We start from the raw sequence: 13,174 nt of genomic DNA, 5'->3' as shown, positions 1-13,174 counted from the left end.
CTTTAGGTTCAGGTTTTTGCTATCGTACAACATGTATGATTTATTTAAATTAGATAATATGATTCGTACGAATGAATGATGAATAATATTACATGGGTCGGTTCAGAATCTTTCATAAACATCATAAAATTAATTTCACCAAAATAGAAAGGGTGTGTTGTTTTTTTTCTTTTTTCTTTTACAATTACGATATTCGTGTCTTCAATAATTTACCATAATATTCTGGACTCACAATCTTGCGTTTCTATTTATCTCTTGACAAAAAGAAGTTTTAAGTACTCGACTTCGCTATATATGTATCGTTCCCCAACCTTTAGTAACCCATTCGCTACATCACATCATCATTGTAAGACTTCTAGCAATTAGATACGAGCAGAGAAGTAGAAGAAACCCAAACTCATTTGCAAATTTAACATTCTATCAGGTCAAGTTAAACTATTTTTAGCTTCAATTTGATGGTCAAGCAGTACAATCTACTTGCAAACAGCAGCAACCACACAAAATTCCTTAAATATTAATCCCACTAACAAAAAGCTCGATAATTTGAAGTACTACCCAATTATCAATTTGGTTACTATGAATCATTCTCATCGCAGATAAGTTTATAATCACAGGTGATACTAGCAGCTACAGCAATTCTAGAACTTTGGGCAATGAGGAGAAGGTGGCAATTCCTCACTCTTTTGGGTTGTGGTGGGAGGATGGTGGTTGATCAGGAAAACAGAAATGACAAGAACTGAAGAGAAATATATATGCGAAGTGTCTTGGCCAGCCGAAGCGAGCAAACCTCTATTTACAAAGTGATGCAAGAATGCGGCGTGGAGGATCAAATGATCGTCGGGAGTGCAGGACAGCCAGATTATCCAACAAAAGGATGTCACCTTTCTTCCAACCTATAGCAACACTTTCTTCTTCAAGGATATTTAGACATTCATGTATTATATCGGCTGGCAAAGGTGTCCCATCTCCAAAAGTAACTGCCTTGACAGGATCATTGCGAGCATCCTCCCATCCAGTATAGGCAGCAACCATGCTGTTGAACCATATTTTCCGTCCTCTAGTTTGATCTAGTCTGATTGCTGGAATTGGGCCTGTGACTGTTTTCACTCCGTCTTCCAACCATTCCAACTTCACTCCTAGGTGAGCTGCCCTGTGATCGATATATGTAGATTTTCAAATTCACAAGCAAAATATTTAAGAATGTCCGGAATAAAGGTTTTCAATTAGATTGAAGTCTGAAAAATCTTATATCTGGCTACATGCTAATGACAGAGAAAAACGAGGCTTTGGTAGGAGGAATAACCATCGAAGAAGTTTCCAAGAGCAAATTGTGAGACCACTAAGATGATGAATTATAATGCTTTTGTAGGAGTTAAAGACCGACAAAGCTAACCAACATACCTGAGCTACAGAATCATTAGTTTCCCTGAGCCAAATATACTATAATTTCAGTTCCAGCATTGTAAATTGTTAAAATTATTCACCTCATGTTTGCTAATGACATCATCATTTTGCTTTAGGGGTAACAATAGGTCTTGACATAATCTGGCTAAGATGTTGGACGTGAACTCTAACATCACTGGTCTTAACTCTTAACCTCAATAGAAGCAACTTTGATATCCTTTTTCCAAAGAATTATAACCGTGGCACCGGGCAATACATTCATGATGTTCTTGGGATCAAGGAGGGCAATTGGCGTATGTACCAAGGTGCCTTGATAAGTCATGGAAGACTCTCTGGAAAGTATCAAGAATCCCTTATTGAGAAAATGGTAAATAGGTTTGATCTCCCAAGCAGAAAAGTCATTCTTATCAATTCCATATTAATGCTATTCTTGTTCACATCCTCCTCATAAACGCTTGGATCTCAGTGAAGAGCATAAACAGAATTGTCAAGCTATCTCGTAGGTTCTTATGGGATCACAACCCATCCCATAGCAATATGATGTTGGGATACATTTACCAAATTTGAGGATGGGAGAATTGGTCTTAGGGTTTAGTTAAGATTACCATTCAGGCCAAAAGGTTACTTGCTATTCTCAATAATGCTAGCAACCATTGGAGTAAAACTGATAGCTTATCGGCTGTGAGGCTTTAAAGCTCTTATAGCTAATTCATTTTGTCTCTTACGGGAAGCATTGGAATGAATGCCATTTTTGCAACCATCGGCCCCAGCCAATGTCCATTTGTCTCAAGGTTTTAGCTTTAACCAATGGCCACATTCCAGGCTCTAGACAAACTGAGGGTGGCAGTAGAGCATATGTTCCAGATGGTTTTGTGTTTCCTACTAGAGAGTCTTGTTTCGATTTGGATTGCAGTGGTTTTTTCATGTCTAACAAAAATAATCCAAGTTGTGGTTTTGTTATAAGCAATGTATGGGTGGGGGGATCATTGCAGTTGGATGTAACCATAGAAGACTGACTAATGCTATTCAAGCAGAATGCCAGGCTATCCCGGAGGGTATCCGGTGAGCTTAGAATCTCGATCTTTAGCATATCTGGGTGAGATTAGTTCCCAAACAAATGATCAACATGCCTTCTAACCCACGTCACATTCTGGGGTCCTAAGTATTCAAAGAAAAGAGTTACTTCTTTGAGATGCCGCCATTAAAGTTTCCACGACATTTCTTGTTTTGCTGATGTTCATACCTCTGTCAAATTTTGGAATGACGAGACACCACCGATATTTTCTATGGACAGCTTTGATTTAATAGTTATATTTCTTCTTGAAAAACATAACTCTGTTTTTTATAAGTATCGTATTTCAACTCCCAGCATTTACCTTCTTTGTCCATTTTTATAAATTATAACATAACCCACCACTTAACCTTAATCAAACATAAGAACTGATTGATTGCCCTTTGATCTTTAAATTAAGATGTCACGTATCGATTGAAATAGTTTCGTCTTCGATTCTAGTTATTTTTTCTGAATTTGTTTGATATAATCTTCTTGACTGGTTCCATCTACTCTGATTTATTAGATGTCCTATGATATAGGAGGGTACCTTCCTTCATATATTGCATGACTACAATAATGATAGAAAAAGCATTGGCATTCTATTAATGCTAAAGCTAAATTAACCGAGGACAGTGTCAAGATGTTACTATCCATGTGCAAATAACCAAAGGATACCACAAACCTTTCCTCTGCCACGCTTCTATCTTTGGTCAAGAACGTCGATTGCCATCCACGGCCGATTGGCGACGAAGGATCGTCTCCCTCCCCCAAAACCCTCGTGTAGATCAAGCCATATTCCTCCAATCGCGCCACGAACTCCGGAAATTTTGCCTTCATCCTCTCGTAAACTAGATGGCTTAGCACGATCGGAGTTTCCCCGCCGCTTCCAGGCTCCACCTCGCAGAAAAAGAACAATTTCGTCGGGAACTCCGGCACCTGGCCAACCCCAAATCTCCGTCAGTTGAGAGAGAGAGAGAGAGAGAGAGAGAGAGAGAGAGAGAGAGAGAGAGAGAGAGAGGAACCTGCGCCATCTCGTGGTGGAAGGGGATCTTCTGGTCGGGTGGGGACTCGTTGGCGGTGAAGACGCGGCCGACGACGTTGGTGCGGGGAGCGGCGCCGCCGACGTAGGGGAGCTCGTCGTAGCCGAAGGCGGCCACGGCGCGGTCGAAGTCGGCGGCGTCCCGGACAGGGAAGCCGCGCAGGAGTATGGCGCCGCTCGACCGCAGGAGCGACTCGAGGCGGGGCCTCTGGGATGCCACGGCCGCGTTGAAGCTGCCTAGGTCGAGATCCACGGTCGGGCTCGGATAGAGGACCGCCGGAAAGAGGACGCCGCCGACGGCCTTCTGCTCCGGGATGCTCGTCTCCACGAACAGCTCGTCGTGGGCCATCAAACCCTTGCCGTCGCTGCGAGCCACTACTGTTGAGGTCGAGACCGAGGAGATATCAGCCAAATGCAAATGGTATGAGGTTCAGAAGCACGTCCACATTCATTGGGTTTGCGTGGGTCTATTGCAAGGAATATATTGTGGTCACAGATAATTATCTGTAGGAATTTGTAGTTTTCGAATAATTTCTTTCAAGTAGTTTTCTTTATCTTCGAAATTTCATTTCAGGAACAATGTATAATAATTATGTATTTAGATATCAGATAGACAAAATAGAAGTAAAAGATATAGAAGATATGTGAAACCTTCCATATACTTAATTAGTGTCATTAGTTGAATAATACTCATCGTTAATTTGGAGGATGTTTACTAACCGATATGAAAATATAAGAAATATGGATCTATTAGTACTTGAATTAGGAAATGATGTCACTGGAATAATGCACAAATAAAAAAAAGAAATCCTAAACAAAAAAGAGAGCATAAATGCAGAACCCAAGATTGATAAAAATGAGGGTTCTGATCCCTAGTTTTCCCTTAAATTAGCTACCTTCTCTCTGTATCAGTCAACATCAAACTCTTTTTCTGTTCTTAAGATGAACTAAGAGAATAATATCACATTACTGAATATTGAAAGATCGGATTGCATATATTATGTTTAACAAACAATCTCAAAGCTTAAGCTGTTGAAGTTTCAGTATTAGTCATTATTCAATTTCTAATAACTTCACCCTATATCTTCTCATTCTTGTGATAAATTAGCTTTGGTTTCATGCATCTTTGTTAGTAGTTGAACAAAACTTTTTTGTTGATTTTTGACTGGTAATTTGTGCAGCAGTTATTAGTATTAATTATATATATATACTTTAAAAAGTCTATTTTTTTAAAAAAAGTTAGTGTTATTTTTAAAATGATGATATTACCGTTACTTTCGCTTAATATCGCTTGCCTCCATCAAAGTTAATGATGTGTATGATGTAAACAATATAAGAAGAGACGGTCAATGCATTATCACCTTCGCTTGTAGCCCCTTCTATTAAGGTGACGATGGAGACAAAGGTGACCAATATATAGGGCCGAAGAGGGGCGGGGGACAATGAGGGTATGTAATATTGGAGGAGGTAGTTGATCATGGTGGCTGCAATGATAAGGAGAGGGTCATGGGTTACGATAGCAAGAAAGAAGATACATAGGTGAATATGAAAGAGCCACATGCAAAAGCAACCAAGGGCTTGTGCATGGAGGTAGTTGATCATAGCAATAGGGCCGAGGTGACTATGGGTGGGGAGGTTGTGGGCGAAGACAATGAGAGTGGAAGCTCGTGGGTTTTCACTGATGAAGGGGGGGGGGGGGGGGGAGTAGGACAAGAATGGTGAACAAAGAATGTGATTAGTGGTTGGAATAGAGAGGAGAAAGCAGAAAAATCATATTTTTAATGAAAGAAATGATGTTTTACAAAAATTTTTAGAAATTAATGTGTTTTGTGAGAATTTTTTTAAAATTATATATTTTTTCTAAGAATTTATCAATTAGATATTAATTCAATCCAAAAGTTTAGGTTTATTAATTCAATTTTTTTTCTCACATAAATATTTTTTTAGTAGGAATTATCTTTTTTTTTCATCTTTTTAATACTTATTTCTCGCATGAACACGAATTAGTTGACATTCGGATTATGTCTACAATCTTATCCAAATACAGGGCCAACTTTGAGTTAAGAATATAGATATTTAAGAAATTTAATGTATGATTAATTTTAATGATTATGAATTTAAAATAACTCTATAAAAAAAAGGGGGAAGAAAGATATGTTAAAATTTTATTAATCTCAATTGGGAGTTTCGATATCACTAATTAATTAATTACGAAGGCATATATGCTAATTGGTTTTTGCAGATATATTAACGTTAAACCTAACTTTAGAAGCACAGTTGTATGTTTACTTTCAATCCAAGATCAGATACATTGTCAGGAACAGGCTCCAAAAAAGAATAAGACTGGAGGACGGAGTTGCCTATGGCCCCGGAAGTACGAATCAATGAAATATGCCTTTTACGTGTATGGTCAGTCTGACGGAACACAGAAACCTGGATCAACCCGCAGTCCGAACGGGTAATTAGGGTTCTTCGTGCAAGAAGATGAGTTCGATTCCGCGGTCGTGATATGAAGGGCAATCAAAGCATATGTCGGTCCGATCCGACCGTTAGTTGTATAGCCATGATGCAGCAAGTCCCGATTTTTGTTGCTTGGATGCGGTAAAGTTTCTTTGACTTCCATCTCTTTCTTTTCTGCTTCTGTTGTACCCAACTGCTTCCTATATAATTTGATTGCCTGATTCGTCGTCTAAAGTGGGTTGTTCTAATGTTTGTCTTAAAGATTCTCGTAATGGACCGTCTTGAAGTGCTCGGAGTCACTGCTTGATTGGTAATCTGATATGGAATTGTTGTATTGACCTCCTTTTGATCAATCATCAATGTGGGGCTCATCGACATCTCATCCACTTTGGTTGCCTTTCTCCTTTGTACGTACATTGGCTGTCTCTTTGGAAGATTAAAGTTGTCATCCTGGCTGGTGGAACATTTTCTTTTCTGTTAATTAAGATAAGGTTCTTTTACCCAAACAAAATTAGGATGATGGATGGTTCTTTCTTTTGCAAATGGTAACCGGTGAAGATGGGATTCGAACTTTACTATCGGCATCTTCCTCAACCTTTGGTAAGTAGACTTGAGTACACAACCACTATACCGATGTTCTAGGTGTTCTTATGTTCATTTCATATTAATGGTGTTATTACTTTACCAAGAAGGCTTATGACTTAAACGTGGATCTAAGAGCAATAATCATTACTTAATTTGTACTGACTCCATACACAATAACCATCAGATTTGGGTTGGATATTGGATTTGAATATTTGTTCATCTATTTGAATATTTGAATATTTTTATGCAAGTGTTGATAATATTCATATAAGATAGTGAACATTATTATGCAATTATTTATATGTGTAGTTCCTTAAAATTTTCCAACCTTGTTATTTATATGTCATATCATTCATCATTTAAGGAAGAATTACCAGCTCACTAAATACACATGATTTATGTTTCCATCGAAGAAGTCGGTCATTACTCCATTCAGTGTTCATTCACAAGTTTTATAATCGTTATTTTCAAATGCCTATTTTTTTTTTTACTTTGGCAAATGCCTTTTTCTAAGCCAACTAACCTCCTATGACGTACTCAAATTACCTTGCCTGCATCCTTCCACAATTATAGCTAAATAGGATACAGTATCATCATCTACTTTTTTATTATATTTGTGGGTGTTTGACTGGGTACTTGACAAAGTGGGTGTAGAAAGCATTATTCATTCAGTGGCTCACTCTTTTTTTTTTTTTTCTTTCCATTTGGTTGTTGGCTGTGGGAGGTGGGACTTGGGTGCTTGATGGGTGGGTAGGGTGTGAAACAAGATTCCGAGAGAGCCCAAGATGCATGAATTGCCACTATCCTCTGCTTTCAGTGATGCTCAAGACATACGTGGCCTTGAGAATAATCAGTAATATCTGATGATTCTTTTAGAAAGCTTGGTAAGATAGCAACTATAACGTTAACTTCTGGATGCTCAAGGCATACATGGCCTTGAGAAGAATCAGAAATATCTGATGATTCTTTTAGAAAGCTTGGTAAGATAGCAACTATAAAGCTAATTTCTGGATGTCACAATGATTAGTTTGTCATGTATGATGCATGAATATGTTGATAAGGATGATTTGTGGGACACAGTGCATCTGTACAAGTAGATTGTGACGTTTGTTGACCATCGAGTATAAAATAAATCAAATTTGCTTCGAAAAAGAGTATGCTATACTTGTGGATCGGAATTTACCTTCTGCTTGAAGAGACTTGAGATCAGAAACTGGATAAGTCCATATCGAGTCAGCTCTGTTTTACTTTTGCCCATGTGCAACCTATCTCAGATTTTTAAATGTTAATGTCATCTTTCTGTCAGTGAGAAGATACCTAGTGAGTTTATTTTAATATATTTGCTTTCTGATATAGGGTCTCGTGATGGTTGACTAGAATATTGACTAGTTAAAGAGTGAAGGCAAATTAAAGAAGTACAAAGCAAAATTATTCACTAAAACATTGTGGTTATGTTGTCATATTAGCCTCATGACTGATAAAAGATATATCTCGTTCTTTATCTTGGAAGACATTGATGTTATATTTCATGACTTTATCTAGTGTAGAGTTTAGAAAATTTCACCATATTATCTTTTTCATTATTTAGACATTGATATTCTATTGAATTTTGAAAAATGTGTTCAAGAAAATGTATCCCAACATTTTCCAAATTGTAAGCTTATTGTTCATCAAGCATTAGGATTTTTTTGATTGTTGAATCTTTGATTTCGATGGAGTTCTGCTGTTTAAAACAAATCTGACATGTTTCCCCAACATACTGTGGATGGAAGTACATTTTAGTGCGAAATTGGACTTAAAAATTGCTTATGGTAAGATTCGTCACTGCATGTTTTTCTTATTTATCAAGTGAAACAACTGATATGCATTAATATATAAAGCAGGGTGCTTCATTATATGTTAGTGGAAGTGTTTATAACCTTAAATGCAGCACGATACATGTTAACTATTTTTATTGTTTTTCTTAAATGTTTAAAGCGGAAGTTCCTGGAACCATCTTGATTTGATATCTTGAGGTTTTGGGTCATCTTTTCTCAATTGGATTCAATACATGTCCGCGATCTATGTAGGCAAATTGAAACCTCCTACTAGATCCTACATTTAGAGTAAGATAGACATAAATTTGTTCCTTCTTGTCTGTAAGCTGATAAATGAATGCATTTATTTGTAATACCAAATATTTAAGACAGGCGGTGATGGCTAAGTAGATGTGAATATTAATCTTGAAAATTTGCTAGTTCAGTCATCTTCACAGGACAGAAATATTGTCCTTTTTGTTACTTTTATCTAACCAACAACTTATAAAAGAAAATGAATTCCATATTGCACTTTTAATGGTTGCTTGTTACTAAATTTTTATCAGCATGTTTGGAGTGCATTCCATGATATCTGTAGTTTTAATGTAGGAAGATTAGAATGTGTTATGTGTTGCATTTGTGTGGTGTTTGTGCCTAGAATGGAACTGGATTTCTGTGGAAAATTTTGCAGGCCCTAATTTTGCCACCTTGCAACAACTGAGATCAGGTTTATCCAATGCTTGCTGTCGGAATCATTTCCAATCATTATTGTTTGCGAAGTTGAGAATTTTCAATTTTTCCAACAGTATTCGTTGCAGATTTGGCATCTGAGTATGTCCGTCCAGGTTAAGATTCTGTTTTCAACATTGGACAACGATGGAAGGCAAGAATCATGATGATGAGACAAATTATGCTTTGCATCCTGCAACTTTTGCTCCTTTAGCAAAGTAGTGGATGGGACCAGGCACCCCAAAAACACCAAAACTGAAAACCATTTGAGAGAGCTGTGGGAAATGTTACTCCATCCGACTCATATTGGATATGGAATAAAGATAGCATATCAAAAATGTGTGTTCTCATTCTCATCTTTTCTTTTCCATGTGCTTCAGGAGATAAAAAGGCAAGAAAATGACTACTATTTGATAAACTTCTTTTGTATTTTTTGATTATTTTTATCTAACTTTCATGGAAATTAATACAGATAATACACATGAAGGTGGCTGCTACTTGTCAGCAGTGAGAAATATTAAGGAAGTTTATTACTTGTGTTGCCATCAATCATAGAAAGGATGTCTTCATGGGGTTGCTGGCCTTTATCTCTACAGCCTAGATTGAGCACAAGTTAGCTAACAGGAATTTGTGGCTAATTTTCAATGAACGTGTAATTCCCATGATTCCTACTTTTTAGCAGTCGTTGGCGATTTTTTGGGAGTATCAACCAAACGAGTACAACTTCATCTGGCTCTGTGTTTTCCTTATCGGATCTTATGAAGTAATTCTTATTGGCCTCTGTTTATATCATTGATACTGGTTATATCAGCCTCCAAATTCTGAAAGAGATGGAAGCTTATTTTTTATTAAAATGGCCGACATGAGAGGTAACTTCTTAACAAGGGATGTTGATCACAAGAACATACAGGTGATGATTTGTGGCATGTAGTAGAGCATCTGATGACATACATATTGGATATGCTTAACATATTACCATCCATTCTCGAAATAAATAAACAGATAAAGAGTGTAGATCTGGTTAATTCATCAGAAGCTCATGAATCACTTGGATGTCTGCTTATAATTTGATTTGAGAATTATATCCTATGCGGTTCCATATATCTTATTCATCCAAATCTACTGGCCTTCAAAGCCTTTCAAGTTTTATGCACATGCGAGTAATCTAAAGGTAAAGTCGAACCAGTTCAACATCACTGCCAAGAGGGTAGTAGACATTTTCTAGATGCAAAGAGCACTAATTGTTTTTAGTTGATTAGCTGCTGAAGAATGTCAATTGTTGATGTCACTGGGAAAGAACCATACCATGCTCCAAAAGCATCTTGTTAACCAGGAATGTTTTGCTGCTCTAAGACATCATCAAGTAAAGCTAAGGGTGTTCCATGTACGAATCAAAGTGCATATTGCCCATGGTGTTGTAGATACAGCAAATGAGCCTTTTGGTTCTGTGCTACATGAGTAGTATTTTTTCATGAGCTCCAGCCAAGTTAATTTTACTCAGATTCGGTTTTAGTCCATCTCTTGGATCTTCAACTGAACCTGCCCCACCAGAGTGATACAGACTTTGCTAGTGGGTTCTGTGACACACATCACAAGCCCTTTTCCTGCTCTATAAATACCAATCCAACATGGCTCTTCATATCTCATCAGCACCTCCTATCTCTGCATTCCACCACTTGCTCTGTTTCTTTTTTCACGACACTTATCCAGAGATGGAGTATGCTTCTAGCTTGCAGCGCCAGCTTGCCAGCATGAAGAAGAACCTCTTTGATCAGGTTGGGTTTCTTCTCTCCACCTTGCTATTCTCTTTGTACTATAGGTGCTCTCAATACAGGCAAAGCCTTCATTTCTTGCAGTGACTTCAAGAAATGGACTCAACTGCCACACCACCATGATCATTATGGTTTTCATTTGTCCAACTTTGTTGTGTTCTCTAGTGAAAACACTAAATGATCAGATAGAAACCAGGATATATGAATCACTGCTAGTCAAGACATTCTTGAACAGTAACAGATTTCTCTCTCTCTCTGGCTCTCTGTACATATACATACATACATATCTTTCTCTCAGTTTCATGTTTCATAGATGCACTGAGAACCTTGTAAGCTCATGAATCAGGATGTTACCTTAAACATTATTCAGAACATGAGTAAGCCACAGTAATGTGTCACTTATATTTCTTAAACATTATTCATCTAAGCTTCCAGATTGGTCTTAAAATGTCCCAATAATTTCACGACGTTTATGAATTTATATTTCTTTTTTTTTTTCATATATGTATAAATATATTGTTGTCTTCAAGAGAAGTATAATCATTCTTACAATAACATTAAAGTTTTGATATGTTAAATAAGAACACCTGCAAGTTTTGTTCTATATGAATTATTAGCTCACAAATGTAAGGCTTCGGAGACTACACATCAATATTCTGATGTCCATCAGGTATCCTCTTTACAATATCTTTGTACATGCAACTGTGTTTTCTCCTTATACACAAATATCTGTTATGTTTATTTACACAAGACCAGTTTATCAATTTTGCCAAGTCGTATTGCAGGGATACCTAGATGAACAATTTTATCAGCTAGAGGAGTTGCAGGATGAATCCAGCCCTAATTTTGTGGAAGAAGTTGTCACCTTGTTCTTCAGGGATTCATCCAGATTGGTGGCTAACATCGACCAGGCTCTGTAAGCACATTTCTTTGCAGAGTAGTCTGCACATGGAAAGTTCACATTTGTTAATATCATCAATTTCTATGCAGTCAGAAGTACCCTCAAGATTTTCGTAGGCTGGACAACATCATGCACCAGTTGAAGGGTAGTGCTTCCAGGTAATACTTGGTGCCCATTAGAAAACATCATATTTACAAGAACAGTCCAGTAGATGAGACCCTCAACAGTGCAAGGATTAAGAAGAGTGAATGCACGTAGTTTTATCCTTGCAAACACAAAGACTATCTGCTTGATTCAAAAACTAGCTCATGATTAAGTGGAAGTTGCAAAACATAAAGAGTGATGATGGATATACTGCTAAACCTTTCACCAGAACTCCAAAAATCTCACATTTGTAAACATGAAGTTGCGCTCAACCCTTCAAGAACTTTTCTTTGTCTTGTTCTCTCTCTCTCTCTCTCTCTCTCTCTCTTGCTTTCTTTTATTATTGGATCATTTGTTCCTGATGACATGCAAATATGACTGACATAAGCTGGCGGAACTTGTGTAGCATCGGTGCTGCAAAGATGAAGAATGAGTGCACCAGTTTCAGAGAATTCTGCAATAAAGAAAACCGTGAAGGGTGCTTTTCTTTTCCTCAACAATAGTTCACTCAATCATGATCTGTTCATGCTTTACTAGTAATAATGCATCGACACCCATTCAGATGCCTGAGATCATTTCAGAAGGTGAAGAAGGAGCATGCCGTCCTGAAGCAGAAGTTGGAAAACTACTTCCAGGTTGAATTCGAGCAAAAAAAACTGTACATTGTCCTGAACTCCATCTCCTCAAACTTGTTAAGCACCTCTCATTTTTGCTGTGCCAGTTGCTGAGACAAGATGGTCCTGTTGACAAAGCGACTCGCTCTGGCAACTGAGAAGAGAGGCTCTCGTTCGTGAAGCCATGCCGCCGGTGGGAGGCATGATGCGCGTCCACTGACCCATTATAAAGCCTAGATTGTGTGAGAATAAGCAATGTTGTTACAGTTGATGTTGGCTGTAGAATGCAAAATGGAATCGATTATATTGTATCCTCCTCATCTATATATTATATATAATTGCATGAGAACAAGCCATCTCTTCTTTATATGTTCTCTCAAGTCTCTATTACTGTGTATAAAGTCCTCGACTCTTTTTTTTTTCTATTTAATTTCATCAAAAATAGTAAAAATAAATTTTAATTTCAGAAGTTTACTATCAAAAGTCAAAATCTTTTACTAAATAATATTTTTAAAAATTATGGGATAAGATTTCTATCTCTTAAAGTTTAATAAGTAGCTTTTATGTACTGCAATCGTACTAATATTTTAGATGTGTGGCCGGCTAAAGTTGGACGATTAAGTCAAAGCTGATTGACTCATCGTGTAAACCCATTCGTGGATTCGTGTGCGAGTCA

General features: G+C 37.4%; 2 protein-coding genes across 5 annotated transcripts; one reads left to right on the top strand and one right to left on the bottom strand.

The window, feature by feature from the left end:
* Positions 1-542: 542 nt before the first annotated feature.
* LOC135597178 (clavaminate synthase-like protein At3g21360) lies at positions 543-3,954 on the bottom strand. Its single transcript, XM_065089772.1, has 3 exons — positions 3,481-3,954; positions 3,141-3,394; positions 543-1,150 (listed from the first exon to the last, which is right to left on the bottom strand). Exons 1-3 carry the CDS (start codon positions 3,844-3,846, stop codon positions 790-792), a joined length of 981 nt encoding a protein of 326 aa, XP_064945844.1. The 5' UTR covers positions 3,847-3,954; the 3' UTR covers positions 543-789.
* Positions 3,955-5,940: 1,986 nt separating this feature from the next.
* On the top strand, positions 5,941-12,865 carry LOC103971231 (pseudo histidine-containing phosphotransfer protein 2-like). 4 transcript variants are annotated; one of them, XM_065089769.1, is made up of 10 exons: positions 5,941-6,098; positions 6,220-6,364; positions 6,473-6,557; positions 9,030-9,458; positions 9,540-10,842; positions 11,625-11,755; positions 11,830-11,898; positions 12,291-12,362; positions 12,447-12,519; positions 12,606-12,865. In XM_065089769.1, the coding sequence occupies exons 5-10, from the start codon at positions 10,696-10,698 to the stop codon at positions 12,654-12,656; spliced, it is 543 nt and encodes a 180-aa protein (XP_064945841.1). In that variant the 5' UTR covers positions 5,941-6,098; positions 6,220-6,364; positions 6,473-6,557; positions 9,030-9,458; positions 9,540-10,695; the 3' UTR covers positions 12,657-12,865. The 4 variants fall into 4 exon arrangements, with proteins under 4 accessions (XP_064945841.1, XP_064945840.1, XP_064945842.1 ...); XM_065089768.1 differs by having other exon boundaries at positions 6,473-9,458; XM_065089770.1 differs by having other exon boundaries at positions 6,220-6,557; positions 9,145-9,458.
* Positions 12,866-13,174: the final 309 nt, after the last annotated feature.

Source organism: Musa acuminata, chromosome BXJ1-11 (assembly GCF_036884655.1).
Source record: "Musa acuminata AAA Group cultivar baxijiao chromosome BXJ1-11, Cavendish_Baxijiao_AAA, whole genome shotgun sequence".
Lineage (NCBI taxonomy): Eukaryota > Viridiplantae > Streptophyta > Magnoliopsida > Zingiberales > Musaceae > Musa > Musa acuminata.
The sequence above is the reverse complement of the archived record's forward strand: the minus strand, read 5'-3'. Positions and strand labels throughout refer to the sequence as shown.